The 14,575-nt window shown below is 45.6% G+C and overlaps 1 protein-coding gene across 2 annotated transcripts; it reads left to right on the top strand.

The window, feature by feature from the left end:
- The first annotated feature begins 1,052 nt into the window (after positions 1–1,052).
- On the top strand, positions 1,053–14,163 carry LOC146496941 (prohibitin-2-like). Of its 2 annotated transcripts, none has more exons than XM_085140944.1 (10): positions 1,053–1,181; positions 2,030–2,159; positions 4,750–4,834; positions 5,330–5,409; positions 5,927–6,111; positions 7,614–7,743; positions 7,990–8,093; positions 9,375–9,452; positions 12,487–12,563; positions 13,316–14,163. In XM_085140944.1, the coding sequence occupies exons 1-10, from the start codon at positions 1,161–1,163 to the stop codon at positions 13,335–13,337; spliced, it is 912 nt and encodes a 303-aa protein (XP_084997070.1). In that variant the 5' UTR covers positions 1,053–1,160; the 3' UTR covers positions 13,338–14,163. The 2 variants fall into 2 exon arrangements, with proteins under 2 accessions (XP_084997070.1, XP_084997071.1); XM_085140945.1 differs by lacking the exon at positions 1,053–1,181 and adding an exon at positions 1,203–1,646.
- The last annotated feature ends 412 nt before the right edge of the window (positions 14,164–14,575 follow it).

Genomic DNA, 14,575 nt, shown 5'->3' with positions numbered 1-14,575 from the left:
AGCTTAAAGTTTGTGTTTTTGGGGGTGTGTCTGTTTCCTTTTTATGATCTGAATTCTTTGCTTGATTTTAGTTGTTTGAGATTTGAGCTTGTGTTCAAAGTCTGAAGAGAGCAGGTGTGAGCTTACTCCTCACTTTTCAAATAAAAAGCTACGTTTTTTTTTTGAGAGTTTCAGATTCTACTTTTATTAACTCCCAATTTTAATTGTTTAATGATTTTTCTAAATATGTCCAGTTTATTTATCCTTTATACGTCGCTTCATTAGCTTGATTTGCGAAGTCATAGTTTTGCCTCAGCTCATAATTGTGCCTTTAAGTTTCATCTTTGGAAGGAAGTAAAAAATACAGATGCAGGGCCGAGATAAGAGTCAGTAGTGCTATTTTTATTGATGTGTGTTGACCCGTAGTGATAACAGTGTAATAGAATAAAGTTTAAACATGACAGTGTAATATATTAGTGAAGGTCACATTTTTATTTGAGTGTCAGCCTTTATTTTCTGATTGCTTTTTAAATACTTTTATATGATTGTTATTCTGACTAGTATTGGTTTAAAATTTGGAACTAACTTTTTCTCATCCTTTAGAGGAAGATGAGTAAACTTGTCCAGTTTGTGAGCACAGCAGCAGGATTTTGAGGTTAATTCCTTGAACTCTGTTGCAAAATTTCTTCTTGAAAGCACAACGGAAACATTTCAGTGGCTGACTTCACTGTGTTCAAACCACGGAAACAAAGACTTGAGTGAACATCAGTGTGAAAATAACCGTTTTATGTGCAGCAGGTGCTCCTGCGGTTTGAGGAGCTGCCGACACCTCGGAGCTCTGCTGCCCTCTGTCGCCCCCTGCTGCTCAGGACCGGCATCACTGAGATCATACGCTGTACTCTGTCTTTACCTCTTATAACTTTGTACTTTATAGCTCACAATCATTCTTGCTTTTATTTTGTAGATTATGGCAAAAATGAAAAGCGAATCCTGAATTTCCATCCTCAGGACTTTGGGTGGGTTTAAAACATTTTATTATTTTTAAATATATATACATAGAGACTATGCCCCAATACTCTTAAAAACTACATTTCCCAAGTTACCCCACAATCCCGGAAACGCGTCATCACTTGCGACCTTGTCTTCTTCACTTGGTTTTCTAACAGGCGGAGAGGACGAGCATGGCGAATAAAGATCCCGGGGTGAGTGTTTCTAAGTCTCCAGTTTAAACTCGGCTTTAAAGGAAAGTTTGGCGCGTTTTCTGCCTTCAGCTCAGGTTCAACCGCTCCGGGTTTCCCGCGCTTTGCACGCACCTGGGTGACATTTTAAAAGCTTTTAGGTCTGACACGTGAGTCTGATGTAAGCAGGTTTACACTCGAAATCACGTCAGCCAGGTTCCCTCCAGCCTGAAGTCACTAATGAGGCACAGGTGGGGGGCCGTGAGAGCCGCTCGATGCCGGTTAGCTAGCTTTACACTCGGGTAGAGAGTGGGAGTCGAACATGACGCCGGGGTCCCTTTAAAACTCTCTCAATTATGAAATAATTGAGTTTTTAACACATGTATGCGCATTAGAAGTAAATTCACTGAAAATATTGCGAGTTTCTAGAAGCCGTTACTTAATTCTGCGTATGCGTAACACACTCAGGTGCGTCAGGTGTGCAGGCAGGTGAGTCTGCAGTCCCTGATGTTACACAGGCTAATTAACCCGCAGCTAGCACATCAAACCAAAGAAGCTGATTCTCTTTAAATCGAGTTATGTTTTGTGCTTTTTGCATGAGCCGAGTTTAAACTTAGTCCTTAAAGTTAAGACAGATGAGCAGACGTGTCCAGCCTCGTGTTACTATCATCGTTGTTGCTTTTTTTAAAAAAACAGTTTATTTTTAGAGAGAATCTGAGTGTCCTCTAACTATGTTTCTGTGGCGGGTTCATGCAGGCCTTGTAGATATAAAGGGAGGGGGGTTGTCCACCCAGAGTCAAGGTCACTGAGTTTTAACCATGAGTGTCCTGCGTGAGCGAGCACGGGGGGATTTACTGAAATCCTTGTTTCAGGGTTTTCTGCAGCAGCTGCGGCAGATCGCAGGCAGGATGTCTTCAGGACCTCGGGGCGCAGGACTCGGCTTGAAGCTGCTGATTGGTGCTGGAGCTCTGGCGTACACAGTGAAGGAAGCCACATACACAGGTAACCCTCAGTCACTGTGAAAGCATGGATATTCAGCACAGCTGGGGCTCTGATCCCTGACACTCCCACTCTCCTGGAGTAATCTGTCATATTTAGTGTGACAGAGTTCTTTAGAGACCTTTTATCAAAGCGTGTCTGTGGTACAGGCTCGAAGCAGCTGCTCTGCAAGTTTCCAGCTTTGATTAAGGAAAAGTGGAGTCGGGCTGCAGTTGTTACCCAGCCAGACACAGACGGGGGATGATTCTGCGTCTAAAGGTGGACGGCTCAGGCTTGTGAAACAAGAAGTGATTAAATATAAAGTATTTACTCACTAAACGGTTTTTAGCAGGCAGCCAAGTCTGCTCCACCTGCAAGCACTGGTGCTAACGGCCTGTTTTTTTTATTATATGCAAAACTTTTAATGTTTAAAACTCAGCAGGATGGAAATGGGCCTTTCCTGTATCTCTGTGAAACCTTCAGGCTGATGGTGGAAAAACAGAAAATCCACAGCTTTGTGCTCTAATATTAATTTTCATCTTGATCTCTTGTCTCACGAACTACAATCTAAAACATCTTCACAGTTTAATTAAAGTCTTTCATGTTCAGATCCATGTTTTATATTTTTATTAGAGCAGCTTAGCTTGAGTCCCAGTTCGCAGGCCTCGGTGCCCCTCAGCTGTCTGTAAGAAGCTGTTTTACCTTCACTTAAAGCCAACTTCTGTGTGTGAGCTGACCACGTTTACAATAAGGTCTCTCTATGACATCATCAAGGTCCAAGAGCAGGAAAAAGTGTTTCCAGCTGCGCGTCGTTTACCTGAAGTCGAGTGTTTTAACCGATGCATGAAACATTTTTAGACATAAGTCGTAACAGCCGCCGTTTTCTGTCAAAGTTTGAGTCTAAGGTTTATTTTTTAGCACCTTTTTTAGCTCTTTTTTTGCTTCTCCTCCGTAAACACTCTGCAGACTCTTTCACGTGATTCAGTTTATTTTGAAGTCTCAACAGGATCTTGAGCTTTATTGTGAAAGGTTTACATGGAAAACAAACAAGCGGACAGCGGAGCCACTTGATGCTGTTACCGTCGTTGTTGCCAACGACAATACATAAAAACAGGCGCTTGTCCGTCCGTAGTGTGGTTATATTAGATATAAGAGAAAGAGAGAACTTAACAAATGAATATAGAAATGAATATAGCCACTGCAGTGACGTAGTTTATTTTACGACACCACGAAACAAAAGATGGCGTGATAGGAAACGATAGACGTTTTTATATTGTCATCCGATATTTATCGTTATATCGAACAGCCCTACTCTCAGGTAGGGCTGTTCGATATGGCCTAAAATTCATATCGCGATATAATTTGAAGCATGTGTGGTAACGATATATATCACGATATATTATTTTCTTCTGTATAAGGTATTTTCCGCACTATAAGGACTTAAAATCCTTTAATTTTCTCAAAAATCGAGAGTGTGCCTTATGTATGAATTCTGGTTGTGCTTACTGACCTCGAACCGATTTTGGCTGCAGAAATCTGTTAAAATGTTTTAGTACAACTTTGGTAAGCTGCACTGCTTGATGGATTGTCAGAGCATTACGGCTGCCGTAGTGAGGAGCTTCACGGAGTAATCTGGGTCCTAAACTTCATCCACTTCAGGTCCCAAAGTCAAACGAACACTAAGAATTAAAAACGGTCTAAATTCTTTCATCTTTAATAAAACGATTAGTGTTGCTGCTTTACCAGGTGTAACAATTAAGTTTTACATCCAGGCATCCATGAAAACAGAATTTTGCCAAATTTAACGGAGTTAGAAGCTAACAGGAAGTTAGCTCGCTAGTTTACACCTAAACATTTCATACCATGTTCTGACTGAGAGATTTTTGAAACTAATTCAAACGTACAGCTCTGCTGTCACTTCCAACATAAATGAAGACAGAAAACTAAACAGCAGTGACGTTTGTAGGGTTACTGAAGTTTGACTACCTGCTATATAATGTTGTGCTACGTGATTGCTAGCGACACAGCTATGTTAGCATAACATTAGCACAGTGAAGCTGGAGGATGAACGCCAACTTTTTTTCCACTCGATAAAAGTTAATGTGAGGGATTCTGGTGGTCAGGGACAAATGCAATCATAGCAGTTTTTGGCTTTCCCCATATTTCAAAAGTGCTTCATCTCTTTGCCATGACTGTCGGCATAATTTGCAGATGATAATGGTTGTAGCCGCTGCGATGCTTTCGACCAAAACAGGCGCAGCTTGATGACATCATCAACATGCGCTATCACGATAGAGCGATATAGTCAAAATCTCTGTCGTTGGCCAAATTTATATCGTATATCGTTTCTATCGCCCACCCCTACTCTCAGGTGTTACTGACCACATGTTAAACTTTGGTCACGTTAACGTGAACGTCCACCTCTGGACCAGGTGAAGGTGTCAGAAGTTTGTTTTAATCTCGGTGTAACAGGCTGAAGTGTCAGCAGCGATGTTGTGATGTTCACACAGCAGAGAGCAGGTTATGTTCCTGAGTGGGAGCTTCAGGCTCCGTCAGCTCAGTAGAAACTGAAGAGCAGCTCAGGTTTCAGTCTGAGTTGGTCTCCTGTGTGCAGTGGAAGGAGGTCAGAGGGCGATCGTCTTCAACCGGATCGGAGGGATGCAGATGGACACGGTGCTCGCCGAGGGACTCCACTTCAGGTACGAGTCGACACCCACACGGTTACCATAGCAACCAGCTCTGACTGACAGGTGACTGATGCTGGTGTTGGCTCGTATTAATGGGCGTGGCTGTTTGGAGGTGTGGGCGGGACTGTAAAACAGAGTGTTTTAATTCTGTTTGACTGCTCCGTTTGCTCTTCATCAGCGCCTCCTCGATACACCTCAGGCTCTCTAATCTCATTTTCTATTAATTTTTCTCTAAATTTGACCTTTTCTGAGTTGATTTATGAAAATATTTTTTTCCTTTTTGAGTTTAACTGATCAGTGTTGGTTAAGCAGCAGGGATAAACAGTCCTCCGACTTTCTTCCTTTCCATGAAACTGCACTAAAAGAAGTCCTGCAGAGTAGATGCACATGAAGCCGCCAACACCTCTGAGGATCCCAGCATTAGAAACCAGTTTAATAAAAACGATTTACAGATGGAGAAAAACCAGATCAGCAAACTAACTGATGTGATTGTGTGTCTGTCTTCAGGATGCCCTGGTTTCAGTATCCCATCATCTATGACATCAGAGCCAGACCCAGAAAGATCTCCTCTCTCACTGGAAGCAAAGGTCAGACGCCTCCGTCATATAACTGAAGACGTCTGTGGACGTGTTTGCTTTTAGAGGAAAACAAGTTTTCAGTCCTGCAGCCTCGAGGACGCATCAGGTTGTCCTCCAAGTCTCAGATTAAGCTTTTAATCATTAAGTGTCAGGTTCAGCTTCATGTTTTCATGTGTTTACAGACACTTCACTGTTTTCATATAACAGCTGGTTGGTTTCAGATAATCAATGAAACAGATCAATATAATGTTCAGTCAACAGTTTGGAGACTTTTGGAATAAGCCTATAAACTATAAGAATAAACCCACAGATGGCCACAGCACGTTACTGTGACCATCTGTGGATTATTTCACATAAAAACAAAGCTGGTTTAACTCTGACCAATCAGAGGTGTGAATGGAGCCGGTGCAGAATCATGAATGAGCTTCAAACAAGTGCGTCGTGTGAAGCTCACAGACCAGCAGAGGTCCGGTTGGTTAGTCAGCAGCTGTCACAGATGTTCAGCTTCTGACTGGTTCTGTCTCAGACCTGCAGATGGTCAACGTCTCCCTGCGAGTTCTGTCCCGGCCGCTGGCGTCCAACCTGCCCGTCCTCTACCAGCACCTGGGACAGGACTACGACGAGCGCGTGCTGCCCTCCATTGTCAACGAGGTGCTGAAGAGCGTGGTGGCCAAGTTCAACGCATCGCAGCTCATCACACAGAGAGCGCAGGTACAAACGCCACCAGAGCGCCGCGCTTAGTTTCAATCTGTTTAACCCTTTAAGACCATAGAACCATCAGTCATCTTTATATTTTTACATGCTGTGGAGCCATTTTCAGGAACATTTCAAGTTGCTATACATCAATACAACCATTATAGCCCAGATTTTAATAATATGTCTGCATTAAGTGCATAGTAATTACATAAATTGCAAAAAAGTGCAATAAACTACAAATAAATGGAAAATCGTTTTTGTTTTTTTAACATATATTTCTAGTTAGAGAAATTTAAGAGGCTTATCCCTCAAAACTGTAAATACAAAAACGTTGCACAAAATAGTTTCCCACCACAGGAAATTTATTTTGAGTGTCTTCATAGTTTTATTTTTGAAATACACCAATTTTTATACACTGCAGGAAAAACGAAAATAAATATTATAATGCAAATTTGTAAAAAAGCAGCATATGCATCAAAATAAACTATTTCCAGCAGTGCAATATGAGTCCTAAGCATCCCAGAAACCACACAGAAAGTCATAAAGTCAAAGATAACTTTTAAAAACACCAGTATAGGCTCATGAGGCCCTGATGGTAAAAAACTACATTTCCGCAAAAATGACGTCACTTCCGGTTTCGGGCAGGTCATGGTGGACATGCGATAGTTCCAATGTAGGAAGTGTTACAAACAGCTGATCGGATCAGCAAAGCGTGTTTCTGGAATATTATGTTTTTGTTGCTGCAAGTGCTTTTTATGCAGTTTTTGCAAAACTATATGTGGAAGGAAACTGTGACCGAGGACAAGCTGATGGCATAAGATGTAAGTACAACTCCTCCGGTTTCATATGCAAAAAAAATTATTGCGCTAGCTCACGTGGTTGCAGAGCTACTGGGATTTAAAAATAGTTACCAAAACAGAGCGTGCTGCTCTGACCGGCTTTAAAGGGTTAAAGGGTGATGTGGAGTCAAACACACGGACCTGAGGAGGGTCTCAATCCAAAAACAAAATATTTATATTATGGAAGCTGTTACATCACATTAGTTCTCCTCGGGTCACCTGTGCCTCTTCGTCTGATAACCCAAAGCTGGGCTGTGGTTGTTCCAGAGCTCCTCAGACTTCCGAGGTGAGGAACCCCGAATGTTCCCCGATCAGATACCTGAAGCAGCTCAGCTCGCGGAGGTGCAGCTTCACTCTGAGCTCCCTCTGGGTGTAAGCTCCTTAGAGTGTCTGAGAGCTCAGCTCAGGCGCCCTGTGGAGGAAGCTTATTTTGGCTGTTTGTGTCTGCGACCTTTCAGCCGGGGTCATGACCTCAGGGGAGGCTTGGATCCTGGTGCCACTGGTAACCTGAAAGCTTCACTGTCTGCTTCAGGCTCTGTGCAGCATTACGCTCTGGTGACCAGTCAGAAGTCCTGACTGGTCCTGCAGCTCGATATAAATGTAACATTTCAGAGTTCTTGATGATCACTTTTATTGATCTGACACTGAGGTCCTCCTCTGTCTGACTCTCTCCTGCAGGTTTCCATGCTGATCCGCAGGGAGCTGTTCGAGCGGGCCAAAGACTTCAACATCATCCTGGACGATGTGGCCATCACCGAGCTCAGCTTCAGCCGCGAGTACACGGCCGCCGTGGAGGCCAAACAAGTCGGTGAGTGAAGAGTCGCTCGGTCTTTGTCCTGCAGCCACATCGGGCTGAATTTCTGACTCGATGATTACTGCGTCCACCTGACGGCTGGTTTCTCATCAGCGTGTGGAGAAAATCATGAGACTCACTGTGACCTAAAGCTAAATATTTACATTACCCAGATTAAACCAGAGTGATGAGCTGATAAAAACAGTCACATAAAAGGTCGTTGACGTGCTGGGTGAACGATTGTTGTTTGTTCCTCTGCAGCCCAGCAGGAGGCGCAGCGAGCTCAGTTTTACGTGGAGAAGGCCAAACAGGACCAGAGGCAGAAGATCATCCAGGCCGAAGGAGAAGCTCAGGCCGCCAAGATGGTGAGCTCAGCTTTGGAGGGAGATGTCTTTAAGATGAATCACTTTTAGATTAAAACACAAATGAAATCCACAGAGTCAAAGTTACAAAACACCTGTGTGTGTGTGTGTGTGTGTGTGTGTGTGTGTGTGTGTGTTAGTTAAACTTTAGCCTCCATCTGAAACTCTGAGACTCAGACAAACGTTTGGTTCGTTAAAACATTCAGACCTGAAAAACCTTTCAGATAAAATTATTGAGCCTCATGCTGTCGTTATAATTACTGGATGAAAATAAGTTTCTAGCAGAGAGGAGCTGCAGGAGTCAGTTTTTCAAGAAGCTCGTTCATTAAACGTCAGACGTGTTCGTGGAGGAGGCCTCTGGTTCAACAAAACCTCAAACCCAAGTCAGAGATTACAGCGTCTCCCTGGTAACTCAGACTGACAGATCTGACCAATCAGATTAGAGATTAGAGATATCTGAGGAATATTAAGTCACTGTTGGTCTGAACAGGACACGAGAGCAGCGCTGCAGCAATCAGCACCTCTGAGCTCATAAGTTCACGTTAATCACTCGTTTGTTGGTTTATCACAGAGAAACTTCAGTAAATGTAACGTCATAAAACACATCAGGGACTGAGCATGCTCACTGTAACCTCATTTATGACAACACATCACACTTATTAGCTCATCAGGTAATGTGGCTCCTCCAGCCCGGCCTCTGTTCTTCAGAGACGTGAATCTTTGTGCTGGTGGTGCTTTCAGCTGCTTCTTATCCCAGTGACGTCCCCACAGTGGGCAGCTCCTCCACAGTTTTGCCTTCCTGACACAGTGGGATGCGTCTCCTCCTGGGATCAAACCAGGAATCTCAGATATGAGGAAGCAGAAACTGAGTCCACGTAAAGCTTCAGACGACCTCTGAGCAGCAGTTTGGACGGCAGTGTGAGAGCAGCTGTTTCCAGCTGTTGCTTTTGTTAAACATCTGCAGTCATTCAGCACTTTCGAGGATTTTTACGAGTTAGTATCCAAGAACAAAGCGAGCGTGCTTCAGTGTTGTTGCTGCTGCTCTGTGAACTCGCTCACCTCAGCCTGTGAGAGCCAGAAACGCCTCAAACAAACACTTCATCCAAAAATGTGCTAATTATTTTCTCTGCATGTCAACGTGCGTGCGAAGCCGAGCGGCGCCACGCCCGCAGCTTTGATCCCGCTCGTCGTTAGTTTGAGCGCTGGGAGTGGCTCGCTCGGCCCGCTGCTCGCTCTCCTGCAGGTGTGCAGCGCTCACTAACAGCCTGTTTGTGTCTGCTGCAGCTGGGCGAGGCCGTGACCAAGAATCCAGGTTACCTGAAACTCAGGAAGATCCGGGCGGCGCAGAACATCGCCAAGACGGTAGGAAACACGACACGATGTTCGTCTGTTTGACACGAACCCCACAAATAAAAACACACAGTTGTCCTCTGAGTACTGCCCCTTTAAAAACCCACAAATGAGCACAAATCCAGACTCCGCCCTGCTGACGCTGAAGCAGGCGAGAGGAGCACGAATGCAAACAAGTCGCACGCCGCCGATGAACTCGTCACATCACGATTCTCTTTAAACCAACAGGTTTAAATGTAAACTCAGTTTTCTCAGTCGGACCCTCCTGTGACTCCTCGTGGTCGATAATAAACAAATAAAGAAAGACGGCGAGAGGAAATGTTTGATGCACGATGCTGCATCGTGCATTTACCATCAGCTGTGAAAGAGGGGAGGTGTTGTCACCTGCTGGGGGGGTGAGAGCGGGTGGGTTGGCGTGGAAACACAAGTTTCTCGAGAACGAGGTGACGTAGGATTTTGAAATTCACACCAAAGGTGGAGCTGACATCAAGGTCAAAGGTCAAGTCAAACCTTGTGTGTGTCTCCTAGGACAGCGGTCCCCAACCCCCGGGCCTCGGACCGTTACCGGTCCGTGAGTCGTTTGGTACCGGGCCGCGAGAGTTGAGGCTCAGGTGTGAAATGTATAGTTTTCAGGGTTTTTATCAGTTTTTGTTATTTTGTTATCGTTTTTATCGTTTACTCGGTTTTCCTGGGTCTTTTCACGTGTGTTATGAATAAATCTTCTTTTTTTCTGTACCAGTACTAGTTTTATTTTGTTGTATTTATCCGCGACACCTTAAAGGCCGGTCCGTGAAAACTTTGTCGGGCATAAACCGGTCTGTGGCGCAAAAAAGGTTGGAGACCGCTGGTCTAGGAGACTGCAGGGTCGCTGACGATAGGATGATTAAAGTGATTGTTTCAAGACGTTTCCTGCGACACTCGAGCGTCACTTCTACTGTGGACACCACAGAGGAAGAGCCGGCCTCCTTTAAAGGGTGGATGTACGGGTGGTGTCTCTCACAAACCCAACACACCTGTTTCCCTTCTTGTTCTCGGTTGTTTGTTTTGTGACTCTTTTGTGTGTTCGGTCCTTTCAGGGTCACTTTGTGCTCGTCGTTCAGTCTCTAATAGTTTGAAACGCTCAGCAGTCATTGGTTGTCAGTTGTGCAGCTCTCCGTGCTCGGCGAGCTGCCTCTGTCAGAGAGAAATCCTGACGTGTCGGTGCTCCGGAGAACTCGCTGAAGCTAAAGTAGAAGCAGAGCGCTGCTTTAGTGTAGCTGTTGCAGCAGCAGCAGCGCCGGCTCACCTGTTGTGCTACAAACACCTGCAGAGCCCCGCCTCTAACCTGCCCCTCCTCCTCCTCTGTGTGGGAGATGAAGAGACACATTTGAGGTTGAGAACAGCTGTTTGATGGGAGGTTTCACACTCGTCAGTTTGGCTTTGGCCGAAACTAAAAACTCAAACGTGGACCAGATGATCCTGATGTTTCGTTTCCTTCAGAGTAAACGTCACACGTGTTCCTGCAGCAGCGTGGTCTCACTGTTACTGTTACTCGGAGCAGCGTGGGGTTAGCTCCTGTACAGTAACTACCAGCAGCCGAGCAGTGATGCAGCTGCATGAACAAGAACAAAGATATTTGTTCTATATTCATTAATCACCGAACGTTTGGTTTGAGTTCGACAGTGTTGAGCTGCCATGTGTGATCCAGACCACCAGGTGGCGCCAAGAGAGCAGGGATGTAACAGAAGCAGGACTGAAACAAAAGGCTCAGACTGTAAACTGTCTTTTTTGTCCTCAGCTCTGACCTTTGACCTCCACTCACGCATCGGCCCACAGCAGGAAATGTCGAGCATTAATTCTGGATTTAAATTTAAATTAAATGTTTGAACGTTTTAAAAGAACGCAGATCAGGTGGGAGAGGCCGAAACGATGATGAGCAGCAACAGAAGAGAAACGTGGCTTCGAGGCTTTAAAGTCGACTTTGCATCAAACGGTGAAAACGTCGGGAAAAACAAACCCTCGTGAAGCAGAGTGATGCGCTCGCCTCTTCACTCACACAAAATACAGTCAAATCGCTGATGAAGCAAACGTGTTAAACAGACGTCGCTCAGAGGAATTAAAGTAAAAAGATGTTTCAAAGAGTTTGAGATATAAAATCCTGAAAACCTGACGAGGGAGGTGGAAACACGAGGAAGGAAGCCGTGAACCGACCTCATCGCGAGCTGTGACTCACATGGAAACTGTGCACGGACACGGAGCCGCTCCGCCCCCTGACTTCAGACACAGGTGAACCTCAGCAGCCAATCAGAGCAGAGGGCAGGTTAATGACGATGATGAAAACACAGATATGTTTGAGTTTTTATTCCGACGTCAGACGCAAACGTCTACCCAGCGTCCCGCCTGCACCGGCCTCATCATCAGCTCTCGTCGGTTTTAAATTAAAGACTGTTTCTTAAATTTGCACAAACTCGCTGACGTCTGCTCAGCAGATGCTGCTGCTCGTCTCGCAGCGCAGCTAAAAATGGACCCGAACACTGCAGAAACCTTCTTCTTCTGGTGATCTGGTGCTACAAGGTCATTAAGATCAGACGGGGCCTGATTATTTAAGATTCTGTGACGAGGAGGATTTAAAATTCGATGTTGATGTGGGAGAAATCTCTCTGGCTCTGCTCCGTGTCGGCGCTCGCCGTCGCTGTGGCGTTTGGAGCTTCACTCAGACCGACTGCCCAAATCTATCAGAGCTAATGTGACGGTGATAATTAGCAGTGACGGAGACGCCGTGCGAGTGTTTGTCTCCACCAGAGTATCGCTGATGACGCTCGTTCATCAGCAGCTCTGAGCACCTTTTCCGTGGCGCCGTGATCGCTCTCACGCGGCAGGAACGTCATCGGGCCCGGGCGTTCGGCTGGCGTCACGCGTCTCCTACGTGTACGGCGAGCGTGCTCGGCAGCTCGTTGTGCTGTGAATCAGCTCAGTGTTGACTCGGACAGTGTTCCCATTGTGCTCGGGCCTGCAGGCTGCCTCCCACCTGTGCTTTCTCTCTGCTCACGCTGTGTTTGACCTGCAGGTGGCGCAGTCCCAAAACAAAGTGTACCTGAACGCCGACAGCCTGGTGCTCAACCTGCAGGACAGCAAAAGCTTCAAGTAAGTTCACCTTTCACTGGACCAATGAGGTCGAAGCTCTCGGTTACTCGGCGCCGTCTGAACACAGACAGTCCGATGAAACATGACAGTCAGAGAGACGCCAGCTTCCACGTCACGTTTGAAACCTTTAAGTTTAACTTAGTCCTGCGTCGAAGCCCCGATGCAGTCGGCGCTGTTTCTGCGCTCGCATGTTGACCTGAGAGGAGTCGATGCTGGACGAGTCTAAACTCTGGATAAACAACTGCACATGAATATTTACAGCATCAGTAAAGTCTGACTCGCACTTATATACTTTTTCTTTTGTCTTTAACTTTTTTATTTAGTTTTAGTGTTTGATGTCTCAGCTTGTGTTGTTTTAAGGAGTTATGAGTAATCGTGAGGTCAGTGGCAACATTTGAATCTAAATTATTTAAGTTTCACGACGTTCAGCTTTGTGGTTTTTATGTGAACCTGCTGACAGTCTGGCACCAGCCCAGCCCCTGGTTTACACAGATGGATCTGACGCCATGTAAGGAAACTTTGGGTGTTAAATCTGCTGCTCAAAGTGTTTAAAGTCCGATTAAAACCCACAAACATGACATTGTTTTTGTTTCGTACACGTTGTGGGGACTGCCGAGCTTCAGGCCTGGATTTACGGGTCTTTACGAGGTCAATCGGAGGTGTTTTTGGAGTGTACGCCTGCACAATAACCACGATGTTGGCGTGCTGTCCACGGGGCATTTGTAACGTTTGACTCTTTGTCTTCCTTCCAGTTTGTCGCTCTCGAAGAAGTAAGAAGCTGCTTCTCATCATTCCTTCAGTTTTGCTTCTGCAGAAAGAAAACCCTCCCGTCTTCTCCCGTCTTCTCCCCGCCGGCCTCCCACAGCAGGTTCATCGGTGATCCGCTTCGTTTCCATGACACCGAGCCGGACTTTCATATCTGATCATGTAACATTTACAGACGTTTTTCTCCTTTTTTGTAGAATCAGGAAAAACTTTTTATTTGAGAACACTTCCTCTCTGACGCAGCCTTCTGCTTTTCAAACTTCCTCTCATGAACACGTTTCATCAGCTTAATTTATGCGTGACCTGGCGTGCAGCACGGTGCTCAGAGTAACAGTTTGACGTGTCGCTCTGAACTTTTCAAACACTATCAGAACGTTTTTCTGTTACTTTGTCAGAAAACTCAAACAAACTCTGGTCTCCGGCGTTAAAGCCGCCGTTTGCGTCTGACGTGTGATCATAGATGCAGGCGTGTTGCCGTCGATAGAACAAGTCCACCTGTCCGTGCTGACGCAGTCCGACAGGGAGCAGGTGAGCGCTTCGGCCTCGCGCCGCCACTCGTTACGACTCAGTCCAGAGGCTTCCTGGACGCCGTCGGCAGGTCAGAGCTGCGGTGAGTCAGCGCTCGCAGCAGCTTTTGTTTTGTAACACTTCAATAAGCGTCTCATTCAACATAAAACCTCAAACCCTGCTGAGTCACCGTCGTTAATGCCCGCCAGTATTTGTCAGCGCCGCCTCTAACACACCGCAGTTTGTTTGTATGAATGGATCCGTCTCCACACTGGTTCATGTTTGAGCACTTACACGATTTATACTGAATAAATATGAAGTTCTTTGACTTGCTGCAGTCACATGTTTTTATTCACTCTCCTTCTGCTCCACCGGTGGATGTCAAACACAGTCAGGTGACCACAGGCCCAGTGTAACAGGAACACTGGTTATTTTGAACTGTGAAGCACGCAGAGCTAAAAGACGCAGCTCTTGATACTCAGTGCAGACGGTCTTATTCAAAGGACTTTGCTCCACTTCGCACAGCGAGCCACGAACGTCTGTAATCTGTAATCTTAGAGAAATTCCTGCTCAGGTTTTTAAGACCAGTGAGAGCAAAGCTGCAGCAACACCGTTGATTTCACAGGTTTGATTAAAGTACTTGGAGGCGTTTACAGTGATGTGAACAAACTAAGCGCTGCTTCCTCACCTTCCTCCTGAGAGGGTGAGGAAGCAGCCGGGCGCTGAAAGTCAAACATGTT

The sequence above is a fragment of the Neolamprologus multifasciatus genome, chromosome 18, assembly GCF_963576455.1.
Source record: "Neolamprologus multifasciatus chromosome 18, fNeoMul1.2, whole genome shotgun sequence".
NCBI classification, from domain to species: Eukaryota; Metazoa; Chordata; class Actinopteri; order Cichliformes; family Cichlidae; genus Neolamprologus; species Neolamprologus multifasciatus.
Note: the sequence above shows the minus strand (reverse complement) of the source record. Positions and strands in the feature narration are given on the sequence as shown.

Bases quoted from the DNA above. Each gene is read 5' to 3' on its own strand.
- LOC146496941 (XM_085140944.1), top strand. From the start codon at position 1,161: ATGGCGAATAAAGATCCCGGG. The intron at 8,094-9,374 runs GTGAGCTCAGCT...TGTCTGCTGCAG, and splicing joins AAGCTCAGGCCGCCAAGATG to CTGGGCGAGGCCGTGACCAA. The intron at 12,564-13,315 runs GTAAGTTCACCT...TCTTCCTTCCAG, and splicing joins CAGGACAGCAAAAGCTTCAA to TTTGTCGCTCTCGAAGAAGT.